This window comes from Zootermopsis nevadensis, unplaced genomic scaffold (genome assembly GCF_977971745.1).
Source record: "Zootermopsis nevadensis isolate Lab colony 2312 unplaced genomic scaffold, Znev_1.0 Znev_ptg000197l, whole genome shotgun sequence".
Lineage (NCBI taxonomy): Eukaryota > Metazoa > Arthropoda > Insecta > Blattodea > Termopsidae > Zootermopsis > Zootermopsis nevadensis.
Genome location: NW_028259328.1, coordinates 1 through 23055, shown reverse-complemented (window position 1 = coordinate 23055; position 23055 = coordinate 1). Strand labels below are relative to the sequence as shown.

Genomic DNA, 23055 nt, shown 5'->3' with positions numbered 1-23055 from the left:
GAACATAGTAAATTAGGACTCTACACTCAAATTCCAAAAATAGTGACCATCTTCATTTTCCACCACTTAAACTTCCTCTTTGGCCTTTCCTACCTCTCCTTCTTGTATCTGCCTAGTCTCTGTTCACCAGTCTACGTTTCTCATCCCCCTATCACGCTCAATCAAATTCAATGTTCACACAAATTCATACCCTGGACATATCAGGACAACCGTGAATGTTAGTATCATGTTCCCACTACCATTTCAGTCCCCAAAGTAACCACTTTCTAGATCGTTGCTAAAACACACACACAATTCCATTCAAATACTTATTATCACCATACAAGGTATCCATACAGCCTACAAACCACCTAATTCAGAAGCTGGCAAAGGAACTGCAACCAACGCTAAACATATAAATGACATACAGTTTATATGCTAAATAACCTATGAATATATCAGCACCAGAAAAACAAAAATCGTTTTCCCTTAACACACAACAGGCTATAAACTCTACATATTCAGCTCTCACAAAGCTACCTGCAAGAAGTGGGGTTCCTTCAATGTTATTGAAGAGATATATTACTGACCGCTGTCTAACAACTGACAATCTTGAAATATAGATAAGACATGAACTGCTCCGAAATCCGTAACACTTGATAACTATAAACAGAAGCAAAAGGGATACAACACTGTACCTCAGACACTTCAATATTCCTGTGACAATCTGACTTCAATGGTCTTATGCCTCGGCCCAGAATTGGAGTCCAGCTAGCAGCCTCAAGTATTCGCATTTAAATCCCTAGTTCTCATACATTAGAGGTTAACAAACTACTACCTCTGCATCTGCACCTCCACATTTCAAACGCACTAAGTCAAGTATGGCTCACATTCCCACAGAACATTCAACCCACTGCACCTCAAACTGAGGTCTCCCCATCTTGGGTTTGTGTGTGATATGTCACTACAGCTACACCAGGCATTGCCAAACATTTCAGCTCACGGGGTCCTCTTCAATGTTTTATGAGATTCCACACAGCAGCTCTCAAATCTCACAGTTTTAATATAAAATTATGTTTCAAATAACATGTCCGACAGCTACTTGTGTACTGCTGTTTAAATGAAATTCACATTTCATTAACATGTGGGAATATACAAGAATAACAAACAAACACCAAGTTTAAGCTTCGGAATTAGTAAAAATAGATGGTTATAATCTTTCATGCTCTTGTGATTGCCCCTAAAACTATTTTACCTCTTTCTAATGTGACCTATCGCAGACACTGACCCTGACACACTTGAGCTAAGCCATGACCAGAAGCCATGTTCCCTTGTGCTATATGCTCTGACCCGACCAATGAGACTTGTTAGCCAGGACAAACAGTAGCCACGTAGATGACACTAAACTGGGTCAAAAATAACAAAATTTAACATCATCTTCCCTCTTTTTATAAGTCTGCTTCCTCCTCCGAAACCCCAACAATTCCTGATGCATTTCTTGTCGCTTACACCCAAGCTAAAAGATCATCCAGCCTTCATTCGCATTAGAACCACTGAGTTTCAAACTGTTACTTCCTCATATTCATAACCACTCTCACATAAAATATTCAATTACACGACTTAATGGATTCAGGATTGTTAAATGCTCTTTCCTAGATCCTGCTGAAACTCTTATGCTCATTTAAGGTACAATATTATGCTTTCAAAGTTTTCCTATGCATGCTCTTTATGAACATTGAACTGTCTGCAATGAGTCCACACGTCAGGTTAAGGGAAACAAGCAGGAAACAAAATTAATTCAAAATAGACAACGACAATCTCAATCTGACTACTCTCTCCTTTTTATAACATTCAAGACAAAAATCTGACACCAACACGACAAGTGGGCATTAAACAACTGTTTCTGTGTGTGTGTTTACATTCATAGTTACTCAACCTGGTTCACACTCTCACAACCATTTCAGTAACATCCCCTCTTCTTCAAACTACTTGTTAATATGATCTTTGCCATCAGCTTTACATAACCTGTCTGTCCATTAAACAGTACAACTGCTTTATATTGCTAAATTATGAACATTATTGCTAACAAAAATTGTAAAACTGCACACGCATAGCTGCAAAGACATATAACTTTAAACAGAGTAATTCTTTGACAGATCCATAAGAAAATTCTACACTTGCCCTAAAAAAAGGGGAAACCTGGGATTCCACATGGACAACAAAGTATTCCTTACAACAAACAGTACAAACATCATCAATACTGGAAATTACATTTTAACTTTAAACGAAACAGTTTCTGACATGCCTTTAACCACTTTTACAATTTATATATATATATATATATTCAGAGATTATCAACAGTTTCTCAACACAAAGAAATAGCAAGCTTTGTTCTACAAAGACTTCTGACAGAACAGTGTATGTAATTTCTAATGCTGTGTGAAACCAAGAGATGAATTGTGTAACTATCACTGCACAAGGTATGTGATGTAGATTGGTTTATTTGTAAAGACAATCCCCAATAACTATTTGTCCCAGTGTGAGTACTTTCACCTTTCTTCAAGCATGTCTACCTTGAGGGTTTGTGACTTACAAAAGAAATGGCAATTTCACAAAGAGGCAAGCTTGGCCAATGTAAAATATTGCAATGTCATGCATTTCATGCAGGAGAATTGAAAAACAATTACCAGTAAAGGCGTGTAGAGGCACGCAGTGTTTCAAGTGACACAAGATAAGCAATGATACTTGTATTTTACCAGTCCTCAGACATCCTCCATCCATACTTCTGAAATTCAAGCAGAGTAATATGATCTTCTCAAAAACATTTAGCTGCTATACAGAGTAAAAACAGTATGCAATATTTTATCACAGCCAGTTATTTTAAATCCACGATCACATTCTTTCAAGGCCACTTGCCAAAACTGGGAAAAACTTCCCCAAATCCCTGTAAGACACCTCGATAATGAACTGTGGTTCAATAATGTGCTTGTGCCATTCATCATAGTCAGATGCCATAACAGAGAAGTTACTGGATATTTTATCCACACTAAACTTGATTATTCTTTAATGCATCCTTCTTTGAACACAAGGTATAGCAAATGAGGTTTACAGTAATACACCTTTACTCTAAGTATCTTAAAGCCAGTAATCACTAGGGGTTATAAGGACTAAATTAAAATTACAAATAGGTTGTAAATGCACAATAAGGGTGAAAGATACAGGCACTGTCAATTGAACATTCATGAATCCTTTCAAATCTGAACAACTTTTCAGTTACGCACAAGTCACATGTTGATATTTTAATGCCCAATTGTCTCTAAAAGCAAATATATCCTTATTTGCTCATTCATATCATATAGTGAATTATCACTAGTCTTTAACTATGCTTTTTCATTTTATTATACAATAAGTGTATAGTGAAAAGACACAATCACAACTCGTTTAATCAATACCTACTCATGAACATATAACGAACAATTCATGTCAATAAGGCAAACAGAACAGCAAAGCAATAACTCTGATCTGCCATTAAAAAAACTAACATAAATATAGGTATCCAAGAGCATGGCCCTATGGAAACTATGAAAACTATTCAGTATTGTTTTTGACATACAGGACTGCATATAAATACAAGAATAGCAAATTCCTATATAAATCTTGTGTATTATCATCAGGCATTCAACATCACGACAGTGACTGCAGATGCCTGCACTGTCCTCTTCTTCTGTGTCAAGCAAACGAGATCAAACTTTTAATTACTAAGAAAACTTTGTCTCTGGCACGCAACCTGATATATACTTAAAAGAACTCGACTCTATGATATTCAAACTGCAACATTCACTTCTACTCAACAGACGTCCATCCACATGGTTTCACCCATACATAAGAGATTCTTCACATACAAAAATCAATTCTCCATGAAATTTGTAAATACGGGTTCCAAAACTTTTAATGGTCACATTTCATGTACACTGTATAAGCATGTATGCACTTATTAGGTGTACATATATAAAGACATATATGCATGTATACATAAATGCAAAATGCTGCTCCATCAGTTTTCATTCATGGAAGACACATATACATATCAATTGCATGTAATACATGAAAATAGTAATATTACTAAATATCTCATATAATTTTGTAATTATATATATTTGCTTTAAACACATTAACTGGCTAGTTACTGTTGAAAACAATGTACATATGAAATAAGTTCCCTCTTTCAGTAATGCTTTGCTTTCTTAGCAAACATAATTTTATAATAATAATATATATATATATATACATATAAACTATTTGAAAATGTGACTTCCTATATCACCATTCTTGAAAATCAAACATAATCACATAACTTGTAACATAACATAGTCAAAAGTATGATAATGATAAACTTTTCAAAACTGAACATCAGTCAGAAATGACTTGAAGCTTTCACAGTGACTAAATGTGATAAAATCTTCTCAGGCAACCAGCAGCATCAATCTGGAGCAAAGTCCAGCATTTCAGAAACCTACAGGGAATGATGCGACATGTCGCTGCTGTTTCTTGTTAAATACATAATCAATGCAGCCAGACCAATGAATGCATCTGGATCTTTGTGTCAGAAAGACCTGATCAGTATCGTCTAAAATCCACAAATCAGTCAAAAGTACCGCATCGTCTATTTTGTAGGATTATTTCACAGATCATGCAATTTCCAAACTTCTGCACGTAAAATATACAACGCCTCATCAAAATCAGCGTGAATACGAGCGCTTGAAGCATTTCAGTCAGTAATCACTTGTTTCACAGAAACGAGGCTACTAAACAAATGCTGACTCCATACTGTGCTATGGGCTCAAGAAGCCCTCCCTATTGTCATCAGCTAATTTGCAGATGCCTCAACAGCTGTCAAACACGTAAGATCATGCCATATCCATATCCACAAGACAGTCACTGTCAAGTTCATTACTTTTAGCTGGAACTTCTCTAGTTTTTTGCTAAACATTCCAAGCATCCTGTTCATTTCACCTTATCAATTTGCTATTATTGCAATGTACGAGGTGCGATCAGAAAGTTTACAGACTGCGCCTATAAAAACCTGTACACTTATCTCAGGTATTAAATTCATCCATCACCCTCGGAGTAGTTCCCAGCGCCGCTGCCAAGCCTGGAAGCATCCCTGGAGATCTTTCTTTGTCAGCCTGTCAAGCACCATCTGCGATTCTGCCTGAATCTCTTCTATCGTCTCAAATCTCCTTCCCTTTAGCTGAATTTTCATCTTTGGCAAGAGGAAGAAGTCACACGGCGAATAAGGAGGGTGCGGGATGACAGCCATGGTGTTTGAGGCCAAAAACTGCCGAACTTTGAGGGCGGTGTGTGCTGGCGCGTTGTCATGATGCGTCGCATGTGGAGTTCTTCCTTTAGAATCAGCTGACAGGTCCCATAGCCTATCCCAACAATGTCGCACAAGTCGTTGATGGTACGACGTCGATCTTCGTAACATTTTCGGGCGTTGTGCTCGAAGATGGTCGTCCAGAATGCTCGTCATCATCGACAGAGGTTCGGCCATTTTTAAAACGTGAATGCCACACAAAAGTTTGCGGACTCCCCAAATGCTTGCTTTAGAATTTCATAGGTTTCCGTAGCCGTTTTGGCGAGTCTTTGGCAAAATGTGATGCACACGCCATTCCGAAATTGCAGGAGGGTCGGTGTAATGCACTACCAAAACGCCCGTAACTAAGAAACAAATGCTAATTCGATGATGCCGGCTGGCACACTGATTCACTATGATTGTAGGCCGCACCCCCTAGCGGCAGAAGCTCGTACTACATCCGGTTCGCCCTCTATTGACACAGTCTGGAAACTTTCTGATCGCACCTCGTAATCTGCAAACCGGATACTGTGCACCTGTTTTCCATTAATTTTTCTTGGAATAAACAGTGATAATTTCCCTCAAATGCACAGCTAACTGATATTCGTAACAGACACACGTTAAATTGCCTTTGAGGTATAAACTGCATTTTAAGTATTATTTACTGCTTACTTAAACCTCACAACAATAATGAATTAAATCTTATTATTAAGAAACAGATAAAACATAAACTGCAAGATTTGAGATTCTCAAATTGGCGAGTATGAAGATGGCTGTCTTCCAGGTTGTAGTGCCGTGCTGGTAAACTTTCACCAGAATACACGACGCTACAATGCTGAAGACAGCCATTTTTAATGCTAAAATCCATTCAGAGACACTGGTAAACATCGCACACATTTTAGTGAACAAGGCTTGCAGGCATAACCTTGAAAACATAAAGAAGAAATGTTAAGCTTATTTCAGCAAGCTGATGACAGGATTATAGGAAGAGATGATTCACAGATTTCTTAGTGGCACTCACCTAAAGTAAGCAAACTAAAGTTATTATTGGTGTTTTCCCAGAACTGATAATTGTACCATTTGTGTGTTCATTTTTGTGCCTGTGCGTAACAGACATTTTCAAGCATATACAGTGAAACCTCGATGCATCGTTTCGGCGGGGGTGGGAAATAAAAACGATGAATACGGGAAAGCATTAAAAATTTAAAAAAAGCAATGTTTCTCTTTCAAAGTTACTTCTTTTTACCAAAAAAGTCTTTAATGGACAAATGGTTTGTCGAAACTTTACGTTTTAAGCCAAACAGAGACCTTTCCACATTCAAAATGTTTTCCTCGTCACGTTCAATAATATTATGCGCATAAAAGAAAAACTAAATCAAGCGTATGTAAACGCTCGTGCAATTTGCTGGATACTGCACGACTTTCACATTTCGTAGAAATGTCGTGTCCTTCGGATGAGCGGCACAATTATCTACAAACAGCAAAATCTTTCTGCCTTGTGTGCCCATGGAGGCATCCAGAGAACTTAAGAACGCCGTAAAGATGTCTGTGGTCATCCAAGCCTTTTTGTTGGCGTGATATTTCACCGGACGTTTTTTCATGTTTTTGAAACAACGCGGTTTTAGTGATTTTCCAACTACAATCGGAACCCGTTTGTCACTACCGTCACTGTTAACACACAGAAGAACAGTAATTCGGTGTTTTGCACGTTTTCCCCCGTGGCAAGATTCACCTTTCAATGCCAGCGTCCTATCCGGGAGGGCGTTGTAGAAAAGTCCTGTCTCATCCACATTATAAATGTCCCTCCAGCAGACTCTCGAGCCACAGCTCCGTTCTTTCCACATCCACAGCAGCACTTTCGCCGGCTAACTTCTTGTAGACCATACCATGTCGTTCTTTAAATCTACTAATCCAGCCATTCGACGCTGCAAAATTTTCAATATTCAGTCTTGCGGCTATCGTCTTGGCTTTTTCCCGCAAGATGTTGCCATCAACAGGAATTCCTGAGGCCCGCGATTGCTGGTACCAAGTGAAGAGGACACTTTCTAGCTCACTGAAAGTTGATTTCCTTCCGGTTTTCCTTTTTTTGCATGAATTACCGCACTTGTCAGTTTGTTTTCGGATTTATTTCTTCTTTGCAATCATTGAATTTAAAGTAGATGGTGCTAATCCAAGGCGTTTAGCAAAGTCGATTCTTTTTTCAAATGCATTTTTCTCAACTTCTTTTATGATTTTTAATCTTTCTAGAAGAATTCTGACTTGTTTTACTGGGCGAGAGATGGTACAGGAATAATAACAAAATAATTAACAGGAGTAAGAGGAATAACAAAATATTTACGGGAACAACAACAAAAGTATAGACTGGAACTATAACAGGAAGAATGGAAGTACTGTTACTGCCGAACTCAACGAAACGTAGCTGTAGAAGACACTGAACCACTGGAAACGAGATGAACCAGAAAAATGAAAAGTGTCGCCGGCCTTTCCTTTGTACTTATAATAAAAGCATTTGTGAAGAAATTCACACTGCACATGCCATCTGGCATCGCTGGAACGAAATATGAGTCACCCAAATTAAAATCGTAAAATTTCTGACAATGAGCACCGCCATTCACTCCAACTATCACCCCTCATTCCAAAAGAATGGTTTGGCGACATAACATGTTACCGCTACTGCGTATTCCAAAAACATTGTGCGTCTTTCGGTATTAATTTATCTCAAAACCCAGCATTTTAAATTCTCAGAAACGATCATTGCGGGAAAATTTTGGGCCGGGACTAACATTTTTGAACGATCGATGCGATAAAACGATAGTCCGAGGAACGATAGAAGCGGCAAAATGTAACATTATTTTATATGGGATGTATTCGGGACCGAACAAAACAGACGATGCATCCGGGAACGATGGATAGACGTTTCACTGTATGCAGACAAAATGTACCAAAATTAAATTAAATTTACAGCACCTGCAATAAGTGCGTTGCAACAAATAAAAACAAAAATGATGAACACAACTTGTAGTACAATTATCTGAACCTTTAACAAATAACGAACTTGTCAATAATAACTTTAGCTGATGCATTTTTGGCTTCTTGTTCGGAAGATCCATACCCCACACCTGTGAACATACAGCATCACCTATTGGTACTGCTAACCTCATCATAGCATACACATTCACAAACATAGCACTCATCGTATACCCAGTGCTATGACTCAACTAACCTGTATCCTGATGATTCAAGAATTCTTCTTTTTGTTGCTTGATCACAATACACGTGTAGGAGTATAGGCCTCCCGCAGCAACACCTCCTTCATAAGAAGGAGCCGGCCAATTCCTGGAGAGACATATTGTCTCCAATGACGTAATGGGGTCGAGTGTGATGTCAGAGTTCCTAGCAAACAAAAGGACAGACGGTTATCAGGTCAAGACTTCAGATACACCTGGTGGTTTACTTTCATACTTTTACAGGTTCCCTGTGCTGAAAGAAATATTCTCTGTACATCAGAGAGAAGTAATGATGAGCACTTACTTTTCGGAAGGAAGAAGCAGTTTGACCAAAATAATTTTGGCAGCTGCTTCTTTGGCTTCTTGTGTTGACCCTCCAAACCCCACACCTGTGAACATACAGCATGTATAAAGAAAAATCAAGTAGTTTTCATCTAGGATTTGACATGGGCAATGGCATTTGTAACAGGGAATTGATAAGGACGCGGTAGCGTTTGAGATTAATATTACGTTAGATCCCAAAACTGCAGAGTAGTCATTTTTGTCTGACATTCTTAATACAACAAAGTTAAAAAAATCAACCAGTAATCCAAATGTAAGAATGAAACAGTATGGTTCATATAAATATTAAAAATAATTTCAAAATTTTCTAGGGAAATTATAGATTACTATGACGACACAAAATCATCACCTATCGGTATTCCTAACCACATCATAGCATACACATTCACAAACATACCACTCTTCGTATACCCAGTGCTATGACTCAACTAACCTGTTTCCTGAAGCTTCATATATTCTGCTTCTGCTTGCCTGGTCACAACACAGGTAAAGGTGAACAACCTCTCCTGTGTTGGACCACTCCTGAAAACAGGTGCCGGCCAAGAAAGATATTTGCATGATTCCTTCAGGGCCCGAAGGGAATTTGGAGGTATCAAGCTGGACTTGCTAGAAAGAGAAGGAAAGACAGTCAAGACTTCAGATACACCTGGTGGTTTACTTTCATACTTTTACAGGTTCCCTGCGCTGAAGGAAATATTCCCTCTACATCAGAGAGAAGTAATGATGAACACTTACTATTCAGAAGGAACAAACAACTTCTCATAAATAAAAGAAGCTGCGACACGTTTGGCTTCTTCAGCTGACTGGCCAGTGCCCACACCTGTGAACATACAGCACGTTTAAAGAAAAATCAAGGAGTTTTCATCTAGGATTTGACATGGGCAATGGCATTTGTAACAGGGAATTGATGAGGACGCGGTAGCGTTTGAGATTAATATTACGTTAGATCCCAAAACTGCAGAGTAGTCATTTTTGTCTGACATTCTCAATACAACAAAGTTAAGAAATCAATCAGTAATCCAAATGTAAGAATGAAACAGCAAGGTTCATATAAATATTAAAAATAATTTCAAAATTTTCTAGGGAAATTATAGATTACTATGACGACACAAAATCATCACCTATTGGTATTCCTAACCACATCATAGCATACACATTCACAAACATAGCACTCATTGAATACCCAGTGCTATGACTCAACTAACCTGTTTCCTGAAGCTTCAAATATTCTTCTTCTTCTTGCCTCGTGACAATACAGGAACAGGTGTGTGAGCCCTGCTCAGCGAGTACTCCTTCATAAGAAGGAGCCGGCCAATTCCTGGAGAGACACATAGTCTCCAATGACGTAATGGGGTCGAGTGTGATGTCAGAGTTCCTAGCAAACAAAAGGACAGACGGTTATCAGGTCAAGACTTCAGATACACCTGGTGGTTTACTTTCATACTTTTAGAGGTTCCCTGCGCTGAAGGAAATATTCTCTGTACATCAGAGAGAAGTAATGATGAACACTTACTCTTTGGAAGCAAGAAGCAGTTTATCCAAAATAATTTTGGCAGCTGCTTCTTTGGCTTCTTGCATTGACTGGCCAGTGCCCACACCTGTGAACATACAGCACGTATAAAGAAAAGTCATGCAGTTTTCATCTAGGATTTGACATGGGCAATGGCATTTGTAACAGGGAATTGATAAGGACGCGGTAGCGTTTGAGATTAATATTACGTTAGATCCCAAAACTGCAGAGTAGTCATTTTTGTCTGACATTCTTAATACAACAAAGTTAAGAAATCAATCAGTAATCCAAATGTAAGAATGAAACAGTATGATTCATATAAATATTAAAAATAATTTCAAAATTTTCTAGGGAAATTATAGATTACTATGACGACACAAAATCATCACCTATTGGTATTCCTAACCTCATCATAGCATACACATTCACAAACATAGCACTCATCGTATACCCAGTGCTATGACTCAACTAACCTGTTTCCTGAAGCTTCATTTGCTCTTCCTCACGCTGCTTCCGCACAATGCAGAAGTGTTTGAACTTCCGATCATGCGTCAGCTGCCCCTGGTAAGCAGGAGGTGGCCAACATCGGCAAATGCATATCAACTGCAGCAAACGGATGGCGATGTCAGAATTCCTAGCAAACAAAAGGACAGACAGTTATCAGGTCAAGACTTCAGATACACCTGGTGGTTTACTTTCATACTTTTACAATTTCCCTGTGCTGAGGGAAATATTCCCTGTACATCAGAGAGAAGTAATGATGAACACTTACCCTTCAGACGTGCTGCTGGCACATGCAGCCGTTTCCTCCTGCCTCACCCTCTTTGAAGGACCAGGTTCCATTGCTGTGAACATACAGCACGTATAAAGAAAACTCAAGCAGTTTTCATCTAGGATTTGACATGGGCAATGGCATTTGTAACAGGGAATTGATAAGGACGCGGTAGCGTTTGAGATTAATATTACGTTAGATCCCAAAACTGCACAGTAGTCATTTTTGTTCTGACATTCTCAATACAACAAAGTTAAAAAAATCAACCAGTAATCCAAATGTAAGAATGAAACAGTATGAATCAGATGTTCCCCTCAACAGAAATCTTCAGTATTGAAGGGAAACCAGGGTTTTTAAATAAGCTAAATAATGTACAATAAAAAATTAGATAAAACCCCACGCGCTGGGAAAACGTGTAATTATTGACGTTGAAACAAATACGAGTAGAATGAAATAACAGTACGAAACGACGCTATGCTGCAGAATTCCGCCCCAAAACATGTAATGACACACACCCTACCACTTGCAATCTGGTACCTTGAAACAGTCGGGTGCTTCCTCAAGTATAAACTTTAACCTTTTGCAGCTGAAACTTGTGAAAATAATATTTAAAAATAAACTTTCTTTTTCTAACAAAAAACAGCCTCCTCAACCGGTGAATGCTCTTTAGCGAAATTATCAATGCTTACTGTCAGAATGATAGAAAGCAGAAACATTATACTCTGTGGCCAAATGGCACTATCACTGAACGCTCTTTGTGGTACACTTTATTACCACTGTGTTTCAAAGGCGTTATGCAATCGTATATTACCTACGATAGATGTGACAGACAGTAGGAGTGTCCCAAGTTACATCTGTCATTTCCATACGGTTATCTCTGCACGAATATCATAAAATGTAAATGTTATGCATTGATGGAATTTCTATAAAAATCCATATTATACTGGACCAAACTGTATCCTTGTACTTTAAATACATGCTCAAAAGCTGTCATTACAATAAAAAAGTCATTCAAATTCTGAATGAAAGTTCTGTAACAAGTGAATAATAAATCGGGCATGTGAATTCTTGCAAAGCAGAAGCAGGCTCCTGACCAGCACATCAACATCCAGTCACAATCCCTGCAAGATTTCAACACTGGTATAGTGAAGATAGTTTCAACAAATGTTCTCAAACAAAATGAACAACAGCAAGACCAGCAAAGAACATTCACATAGAAGACACACTGCACCTTAAATTCCTTGCATGTGTGGCAAGGTCTGTGTTGGAAGAGCTGGCAAACCAATCAAAAGAAAACACAAGATACACACACAGATTTCAAACTCGGCGTAACATTTGGGCTGTGGGGCTTCCATAAAAATAAAACTGTAACAGGCACAGTACCTTCGCCCTCAGTCGGTACCTGGCGACTAACGCACTCAAGCAGTACGCGTCACAGCCAAAATTTTATCTATGAAATCTTCCACATTCAAGTCTTCACTTTGCACAAATCCAGAATACACCTTGGCCAGATATAGTTTATAAGATTTGTATCACTGTGAAACACCAGTGTTATTAAGATCTGAGCTTGGTATGTTCCCTTCAGAACATTCACTCCTATATGAAGTTTATAAACTTGACCAAGAGAATTACATGAGCATGAATTACAGAATAATAGCCAAACTGATTTCAAGAAATTCTCTTTCATATTTTATACAATAATAACGAAGACATCACAGTTAAACAACTTTTCTTTTACAACTATAACCAAAAAAGTTAACAGATTTCAAGAATTTCCCTTTCCCACCAGTTGTATTGATTATCAGGGCTAATGAAGGGTAGAAGATGCATAAATAATAAAAAAAAAGAGCTAATCCAAACTATTTTGTTTGGTGCATTCACAGAACTTCACAAACTGCTTAACGTTCCTCACACAACAGACCTTCTTTAAGAAACAGTTTGTAATGCTCACTTGTTCTGAAAACTCTTTAGACTCTCCCTCATGACAGCATGAACTTCACTCTCATTTGTCTCATGGCAGCACTGACTATGTCCACTTCACACGCACCACTTTGAAGCCATTTTTCAGTTCACTGTCAATCTTTTCAAAACTTCTCATAGCACGCACCATGACATGAACTTTTGATTTCCTGATTTCTTACTAGATCTGGAGAAAGTTTCCCCCATAATCAAACCAGTGTTACTGGACTCCCAGAAAACTATGCCCAAAATAAGCCATCAGTAGGTCAGCCTGGTATATGGTGTTCTTTCAAGGATGGAATCACTCAATCCCTATCACATACTTTTATTATAAATTCTGTTGCCCATTCTCTGTTCTCAAATTTCCTAAGTACACGAAGCCTTTGTTTTACTGTCAGTAGAATTTTATTATGATTTTCATCCATCTTCTTTAGAACACCCACCCCCACCCCACAGGCAAGTTGAAGGCTTTCACCTGTGTTTCTTTTATCTTCTTACTATAAAAATTTCTGATTCCTCGTTGTCTTCATGAAATGACGTCATCAAATAGCGTTATCCATAGCCGAGTCACCTTTAAATGTTCATTCCTCAGGAATGGTAAGAGTAAGGGTAATGTAACCAATATGTAAAATGATCAGTAAATAAAGACCTTTAAGAATCTGTAATGTATTTTGTTGTAATTATAATTGCTTATATATTTATTGTAATTTTAATGAACCAATGTGTGCAATTTTTAATGCATCTGGCGGCGTTAAGCGCCCGCCTCTCGAAAACCGTAACAGATGGATCTGGACATATTGCGTACGAAATACGTATTACCTCTAGAGCTTTCCATATCTGTTTTCAGATTTTACATATCACAAATGGTTTAGGTTCTACAAATATTTATTTAGCGCAATCCACTCGCGTCATTTCTTTACTTGGCAACTTGAGTTCATTTTCTTCCCTACAGGAAGCAGAACAGTCACGACTTCAACGCCTCTCTCTAAAGGAATTCCGACCATGAAATACACAAGAATATGTAGGCTATCATATGCCGAGTAAACAAATAATAACGCTTCACTACCAAGCCAGTCGCATTATAACAGTTCTACAAGCAGCACGTGGCATCGCATTATTGGAAAACATCAGAAAACTAAAATAAGACGTTATCAACTATTTGAAGTACCAGAGCCAACAACTCCAACAAGGTAAAGTGATACTAATAATACTACTCATATATATACTCGATATATTACGATTACGAAAATAAGAAGCGAAAGAAAGAAGACTTACAATGATACACGAGACGTAGAAAGTTGACTGACCAAGAACAGTTTTCCTCTGAACAGCGACGTAAAGAACTGAAATATCAGACGTATTTAAGAAATAAAGAAGAGCGAAAGAAGACTTACAATGATAGACGAGACCATATTAACGACACACGTAGAAAAACTTATTCGGTAAGAACAGAGGAGAAAAAAACAAGACGCTGAAAAGGAAAGTATTAGATATCAAAGTAAATTAGTAATGAAGAACCAAGGACGACTGCTAATAGCAGCACATTTCAACAACGACGAACATCACTGGCTTGATGAATCGACTCAACGTTCCAGTAAATCGTTTTATGATTGTTGTGCACATGGAAACCCTGATGAACTTAGAAAACTCTTTTCTCTTCGACATTTTCGCAACAAATGTCGTGTTTACAACAACATGATGGCATTCGCATCATTTCAAGCGAATCTCATGGACTTCGGAATTAGTCGACCAGGGCCATATTGTTTTAAATTGCATGGCCAAATTTATTATAACATGAATGCGGCATCTTTTCCGAAAGATAATGAGAATGCAACTTTTGGTCAACTATTTATGATCGACGAAGAAGAAGAATAGAAAATGCACGTCAGAATTCGAAAGGCGACACCAAAGAAGAAATTGTCACGAAATTAACTGATATAATTTCGCGCATTAACGTCCACGCAGAATCCTATCGCATGATGAACTACCAATACAAGCTTGAAAAAGAAAACGCTGAGCGTAACAACGAGTCTGAACCGGAGCTAAACTTGGTTATGTCGATGTTTCCTGGAGACGACAAAAACAGGTACAATCCGAAATGGAGCAATGACGTCGCTGTTGTGTGTCCTAAAACCGACGACGGTGACATTCCTGATTCGTATGTTGTTGTTTACAGTACCAAGGAGCAAAGACTCAGACGTCTTTCGACAATGAATCCATTCGTTGAACCCTTTGTCTATCCCCTTCTGTTTCCTTACGGCACAATGCAATGGCATAAAGACCTCAGACTGAAAGATGCTAAAGTTGGTGATCGTTTAACACGAGGAATGTTCGCTCGCTATAGAATCGCTACTCGCGAAAAGGAATTTAATCCAATCACAAAAAGTGGGAAACTTTTCCAACAATATTTGGTTGATACTGAAATTAAACGTCAAAAAGACGTTATCAACTACTTGAGGTACCAACTCCAACAAGGTAAACGTGTAGATAAGTGCAGCAGTTTGAAAGCAAACTTGCAAAAGAAAAGAAGAAGAAAATCGGGCGCATTAAAGTTTTGAACTCATCGTTCGTTGGATCGCCACGATACATGTTGGAACTGTACCAAGACGCAGCAATGGCAATGGTCGCTGCTTTCGGCACGCCGTGTTTGTTCATCACCATTACGACCAATCCTAATTGGCGTGAAATTCGCGAAAATCTCGAACCACATAAAACACCACCAGACAGACCCGACTTCGTTGACAGAGCATTCAAGTTGAAACTCAATCACTTGATGGATTTGCTGACCAAACATTCAGTTACGGGAAAGTCGCTCGCTTACGTGTACGCAGTTGAGTTTCAGAAGCGAGGACTTCCGCATGCACATATCCTTTTAATCCTCCAAGAAGGATCAAAAATTAAGACTGATGAAGATGTTGACAAATTCATTTGCGCTGAACTACCAGACCCCGAAACAGAACCAAATCTCTACGACATTGTTACGCGTAACGTGATTCATCAATGTAGTCCGCGTTGCATGAAGGGAAATGAGCGTAGTAAAGGTTTTCCCAAACACTTTTCTCCTTGCACAATAATCGTCGAAGACGGTTATCCAAACTACAAACAACAAAATAATGAACGCACTTACTCCGCAAAAAATGGATTTGTCGCAACAAATCAAGACGTTGTTCCATACTGTCCGTATTTGATGCACGAATTAAATTGTCACATCAATGTTGAGTCCGTATCGTCGATTACTTCAGTAAAGTACCTATTCAAATATGCTTTTAAAGGTGGTGATTTGACAAACTATACAATCATCGAAGGAGATGAGCTTCACTACGACGAGATCACCAACTACCAAGACAGTCGCATGATCACTGCTCCAGAAGCAGCACATCGCATTCTTGAAAATGAAATGCACAAACACAGTCATGCAATCAAACGTCTGCCTGTGCATTATTATTTCGAAATTCCAAAGCACTATACGTGGAGAGCAGGAATGAAAGGTACCAATGATGAAGAAGAAAACTGTTGAATACGAACAAAAGACGAACTTGAAGAAACAGAAGTCATGGTTTCCACGAAGAGATGGTAAACACACAATCGGACGCCCTAGAGATCAAGAAACATTCCATCTTCGTGTTCTTTTGATGAATGTGAAAGGCGCAGAAAACTATGAGGACTTAAAGACTTACGACACTGTCACTTACCAAACATTCACAGAAGCCTGTTTAGCACGTGGACTGATCGAAGATGACGCTGAATGCAAGAAGGTGCGATCTACCAAATGCCTTATCAGCTACGTGTGTTGTTTGTTCAGATTCTAATCCATTGTCACCCATTGCACCCCGAAGAGCTTTTCAATGATTTCATCGATATAATGGCGCAAGACTTTAAAAAAACAAGATAAAATTTCTGACTCTGACGCACGTGACAAAGCTCATGCTAATATTAATGAATTGTTAATTATTGAAGGGAAAAGTTTGAAAGACTTTCCAACACTGCCTCAGGAAATTAAAAAATTACAGACAGTAATTAACAAAGAATTAACTGTTGAGGAACACATTGGAATTGGTGAAGAAATGTACAAATCATTCAACGAGAAACAAAAGGAAATCGTTGACTTAATACTTAATCATATAGACGAAAAAATAACTGTCAAAAACCTGTACTTCTACATTGATGGTCCAGGAGGATGCGGTAAAACTTACACATATAAAACATTGTACCATTTGTTAGTAGGACGACAAAAGAAAGTCACTACGATGGCTTATACAGGTATCGCAGCAAGTTTGTTGCCTAAAGGAAACACTGTCCACAGAGTAGCCGGGCTGCCCGTTCCTGTTTTGCCTGACTCTAACACCAACATTTCGATAACGGATAACAGAGGAAAAGAATTGATAGATACAGACGTATTTATTTGGGACAAAGCACCAATGGCACCACGGTATTGTATGGATGTACTCGATAGAACTTTGCGAGACTTCACACGTTGTAACTTACCCTTTGGAGGTAAAGTTATGTTGCTCGGTGGAGACTTTAGACAGATTTTACCTGTCTTACGCAATTCAAACAAAACGTCAACACTGTATTCAACAATAAAATATTCGCCTTTGTGGAAACACTTTAAGGTCACGTCACTGTCTGAAAACATGCGCGCCACACCCCAAGCTATAAAATGGACTAAATTCTTACTCGACCTCGGCGAAGGACGCCTCAACGACCACGACGACATGGTAGAAGTGCCTGAAAACATGGTTTCCACGGGCGATTTAATCGAAAAGATTTGCGGAGATATCATAAGAAACAATGACATCGAAATGCTCGAAACTACCGCAATCCTTGCTGCAAGAAATTGTGACGTCGACGAAATAAATGAGAGAGTTGTTGACTTACTAGACGAAAAGACTGAGCGAATCTACTCGAGCATTGATGGTGTCGAAGACTCGGACATAGAAAAGTTCAGTGAAATGGTGACACCCGAATACTTAGACACTTTGCGACCACGATCACTGCCCCCACATAATTTGCGACTACGTAAGAACGCTATTGTCATGTTGGTACGTAACTTAAGCGTTTGGGAAGGATTAGTTAACGGAACGTGTACGGAATGTCAACAACACTACGTACGTGGAACGACAGATATTGATGTTGGTGACCGTCAAAAGTACATGATTTTGGAAATAAATAGATTAACTCTAAATGGAGTACGCACATTTCAAATAATGAGAATTACACAAAACAACCAATTAATGTATGGAAAACATTGGAAATTGCAAAGTGCGGTCGAATTTGTGGACATTAACGGTACTGGAAACGACGGACATTTTAAGGCATGGCGACGTTACAACGATGAATGGCTTATCTTCGACGATAATCATATTACAAAATCTAGGAAATTTATCGATTAATGTAAAAGTGTAACACTCTTATTATTCGAAAGAATCATACAATAACAAATTTTAGGTCATTTCTTTACTCTATTCTGTTGTCTTCGTATATTGCCTTCAAAAATTCACTTCCCTCTTTTGTCATACTATTTCAACACAAACAATACGTAAGTTGACTGACCAAGAACATTTGGCCTTTCAATAGCGAAGTAAAAACTTAAAGATCAGACTTATCTCACAATTAAAAAAAGCTAAAGCAAAATATTAAGAGAAGAAGGAAAGGTAAGTAAGACTTACATTCATAAACGTAAAAAAAATATGTAAAAAGAACAGAAGGGATAAGAAACAGACTAACATTTGCAAAGGTTGGGTTTTGAACGTAGGAAGTTGACTGACCAAGAACAGCGAAGTAAAGAAGTAAAATATCAGATTAGAAATCAAAAAATATCAAGCCAGTCGCATTATCACTGCTCCAGAAGGAGCACTTCGCATTCTTGAATATTGACTGACAGTTGGCCTAAAACATCAGAAAAGTGAAAGAACACGTTATCAAGTATTTGAAGTACCAACTCCAACAACTTCAATAAGGTAAACTGATACCCATTCGATATATTACGATTACGAAAACTATTATGAAAACTGACTTTATGATCGATTTTAAGACGAAGATTTGCAGGGGTGGGGCTGGACGTAGAAAGTTGACTGACCAAGAACAGTTGGCCTCTGAAAAGCGACGTAAAGAACTAATCCGTCAGACCTATTTAACAAATAAAGTAAAACGAAGGGAGAGTAACATTCATAAACATAGAAAAACGTATACAACAAGAACAGAAAAAAATAAAAAGAAAAAAAAACACGAAGATTAGCAATGGTGTTGCTGGACATAGAAAGTTGACTGATCAAGAACAGTTGGCCTCTGAAAAGCTACGCAAAGAACTAAAACATCAGATTACAGGAAGCTCTCCGAAAGGATTAGCCATCGTTGTCGACAAAAAATGACGTCATCAACAATATCACCTTATATTTGTTTACACACGGGTTAGTTTAGTGTCTTACTCAAGATTTTAAAACGCAACCAACCCCCTTCGGGGGGTTGGTCAAGTGTTTAAATCCCCCATTCGGGTGGGTTAATTTAGTTTCTTACTCAGGGGTTAAAACACTTGAATGAGACACTAAACTAACTCCACTTTGGGACTAACCAAGTTTGGTTGCGTTTTACAAACTTGACCAACCCCCCCTAGGAGCTCCAAAAGGAGCGCCCTGCTCTAGTATAGACAAGTGGGTGGGGAGTGGAAATATTCTACTTGAGTGTGCCCTTTGGAATGCAGACAAATCACATATTGGATTAACTGACAATTCATCCTCAAATAGGAATGATCATACCAGACACGGATTACAACTTAATTCAGAAGGCAAGTAGAAGCTTGTGCAACTCACTGCTAATTAGATTAGGTGCAAACTGGATACCTGTAATCACTGATGTAAGATCTAACCCTTCTTTTAGGCTTAAGCCCAAATCTGTCACCAAATACCTGAAAGATGTCTACATCAATGCTAATAAACCAGTTCTAAATTCAGAATACAATCAAGATAACAATTCTGTGGTGCACCATCATAACATAAGAGGACTTTCAAACAAAACTGATCAACTATCAGTGTCCATTAATAATATATACACACCCTAATCTGTGTTTAACCCAACACCAGAGGTAAAACTTGAAAATGTTACTTTTGGAGGTACTTACTCTAGACGAAATATGGTAAAAGAAGGTGCCAATTTCTCTTGGCAGCTGCCTTCTTCGTTGCCTTGGATTTTGCAGTAGTCTTCGGTCTCGGCGCTTCGGCTTCTTGGTAGGGACTTTTGTAGCTTTCTTAGCCTTAGATGGCAATTTCTTGGCCTTCGGCGCTGGAACCTGCTTCTTTTTCTCAGGAGTCTTCTTCACCGGCGTTTTTTCGAAGATTTCAGCTTTGCCTTTGTAGGTTGCTGCTGTTTCTTTTCCTTCGGTGCAGACGTTGAAGAACTCCTGCCGCGAGCAGTAGTAACTACTGTCGGAGCCTTCTCAGGCTTACCAGAGGATAACTTGAACGAACCAGAAGCTCCTTTGCCTTTGGTCTGCACAAGCTCTCCCGATGCTACGGCTGACTTGAGGTACTTTTTGATGAACGACGCCAACTTTTCAGAATCGACCTTGTAGTTTGCTGCAATATACTTAATTAGATAAATGTATTGTGTCACTAAAATAACAAGAAATAGAAGCTGCATTGTGCAATTGGAATCTAAACATTCCAACATATATGTCCTAGCTATATATAGAGCCCCCACTGGCAATGCTGACTTTCCTAAACAAGTTACAAAGCATTATAAATTATCTTTTTAAACCTACAGCACAACATCGTCAACTGTGGTCCCATTATCATCAATACAAATTATCTTATTGAAAGTCACCATAAAAATGTGTAAAATGCCCGAGTAGCATTTTTCAATGTCATGGCAATAGTTAATTTCCCCATAAGAATCCAAAATTACTCCATCTGATCACGATGTACAACTTCTAGTAATATTAATAATAAAAAAGTCGATCTCCAGTTATCATAAGTACAGAATACCAATCAGACTCAGAAATGAAGACACTATTAAAGAATGTACAACACATGGATTGAAAATTGGCACTCAGTATGAAACAGCCTTGATGTAGATTTAAAATTCAACACATTCCTAAATAATTTCTTAAAAATGTATAAGCAAGTTTCACCAAAAAAAACAGTGATAAAATATCTGAAAAGAATGATTGGATCACAAAGATAAAAAGAGATTACCTAATTTGTCAATAGTGGAACAACCAAGTAATGAAAATTCACTGCAAGAAATATTGTAAGATACTTACTTCCTGGAGGTCAAAATCAGATTAAATGTGACAACCACACTAAACAGCCTAGAGCAAAAAAACAAGATAAAAACAGTCTGGAAAACATGAAAAAAATAAATCAGGGAAATATTCTACAGCAATATTGACCTCATTAATAAAGATAAATGTTAATGTAATAAAAAATATTAAGCTCTTACTAAATTATTTCAATATTTCTTAACAAATACAGAAAAGATTAATAATCACACTACAAAACAGAAGCAGAAGACACAACAAAATATCTTAGTCAAATAATCCCTAACACACTAAGTAGAATGATGGCGCCATCGTCGTCCCAACCAGAGATGACATTATCAGAAACGCAGAGAGAACCCCTATTCTCGTCAGCACTTCAAACACATGTGCAATATTTTTTGTTCTTCCTTTGTGTTCAAGTTGATTTTATTTTTCAAATAGTCTCCCTTTCTCTGTTGTTAAACATCAACTTTTCTCATGTTATACTGTTTAGGCTATCTCCATTCATCCTGTCTTGATTTTGCCACAACTGAAAACTATCCCCTTGCTATTAATGTTAATTTTCAGAATTCATCATCAAAACATAGTTTATGCTGCTTCAATTTGTAACTACATACATTCTCTATGGTAGAGAATGTTAGGTTCACTATAACACTTTTTCAAATATTTCTGAAGTTGTAAAGTTGTTTCCTGGTCTTTAATATTCACACTGTGTACTTTATTCGCATTAAATCTCTCCCTATTAAGCTTTTATGCTACTCACTGGTTTTGTAACAGTCACTCCCCAACTGTTGTAACCACTGGATATTGATCGTTATCTCAGTAAATTTCTATGAAAGCTTAGACATCAAGTATAATTGAATGCTATCTTTTGTCGAACAAGATGTGATGGATATGACTGTCTCTCTTCCTATCGGGAAACACCAAAATGTATTTATACATGTCTCAAAGTGGAAACATTATACACCTCACAGTCAGACTTTCCAATTTGGAAAATGTGTTATCTAATCCCCCCTAAACCTCTACATTAGCACACTAAAATGAAGTGAAATTTTATTTATTTTCCTAATTCTTCTGTTTAGGGTACAACTATAGGATGTAATATAATTTAATTTATTTTTCACAAGAATTAGGATGAATCATGAACTAGATTGTATCATACAGGGAGCACATATTGTGAGGCTGATCAAAAGCAAAAGGTTAGCCTGGCTTGGCCATGTTGCAAGAATGGAAGGAAACCGGGTAACTAGAAGAGTGATGGAATGGAGACCGATTGGAAGAACGATGAGAGGGAGACCATGGAAACGATGGATAGACGACGTGGAGGAGGATGTGAGGACGATGGGAGTAAGAGGATGGAGAAGAATTGTGAATGATAGGACAGTATGGAAAAAAATCATTGAACAAGCTAAGACCCACACAGTGTTATAACGCTATAAGAAGAAGAAGACATGAAAATAGTAATAAATATCTCATATAATTTTGTAATTATATATATTTGCTTTAAATACATTAACTGGCTAATTACTGTTGAAAACAATGTACATATGAAATATGTTCCCTCTTTCAGTAATGCTTTGCTTTCTTAGCAAACATAATTTTATAATAATAATATATATATATATATACATATAAACTATTTGAAAATGTGACTTC

General features: G+C 37.9%; 2 protein-coding genes across 7 annotated transcripts; one reads left to right on the top strand and one right to left on the bottom strand.

Moving 5' to 3' along the window:
• Positions 1–1798: 1798 nt before the first annotated feature.
• LOC147870795 (uncharacterized) lies at positions 1799–23049 on the bottom strand. Of its 6 annotated transcripts, none has more exons than XM_087341911.1 (12): positions 21582–23049; positions 21403–21450; positions 20263–20726; positions 11187–11259; positions 10888–11048; positions 10418–10502; positions 10110–10279; positions 9640–9724; positions 9338–9510; positions 8867–8951; positions 8559–8728; positions 1799–8454 (listed from the first exon to the last, which is right to left on the bottom strand). In XM_087341911.1, the coding sequence occupies exons 4-12, from the start codon at positions 11255–11257 to the stop codon at positions 8375–8377; spliced, it is 1080 nt and encodes a 359-aa protein (XP_087198037.1). In that variant the 5' UTR covers positions 11258–11259; positions 20263–20726; positions 21403–21450; positions 21582–23049; the 3' UTR covers positions 1799–8374. The 6 variants fall into 6 exon arrangements, with proteins under 6 accessions (XP_087198037.1, XP_087198039.1, XP_087198040.1 ...); XM_087341913.1 differs by having other exon boundaries at positions 20263–20716; XM_087341914.1 differs by having other exon boundaries at positions 20263–20716; positions 21631–23049.
• Positions 13673–18610, top strand: LOC147870796 (uncharacterized). The gene is made up of 2 exons (XM_087341917.1): positions 13673–13742; positions 14098–18610. The coding sequence occupies exon 2, from the start codon at positions 15733–15735 to the stop codon at positions 16660–16662; it is 930 nt and encodes a 309-aa protein (XP_087198043.1). The 5' UTR covers positions 13673–13742; positions 14098–15732; the 3' UTR covers positions 16663–18610.
• Positions 23050–23055: the final 6 nt, after the last annotated feature.

Excerpts from the sequence above, each read along its gene's own strand:
- LOC147870796 (XM_087341917.1), top strand. The coding sequence starts at position 15,733 with ATGTTGGAACTGTACCAAGACGCAGCAATGGCAATGGTCGCTGCTTTC.
- LOC147870795 (XM_087341910.1), bottom strand. The coding sequence starts at position 11,257 with ATGGAACCTGGTCCTTCAAAGAGGGTGAGGCAGGAGGAAACGGCTGCA. Across the intron at positions 8,729-8,866 it reads CTGCTTCTTCCTTCCGAAAA|GAACTCTGACATCACACTCG; the intron begins GTAAGTGCTCAT and ends TTTGTTTGCTAG. Across the intron at positions 8,455-8,558 it reads CTTGAATCATCAGGATACAG|GTGTGGGGTATGGATCTTCC; the intron begins GTTAGTTGAGTC and ends GTATGTTCACAG.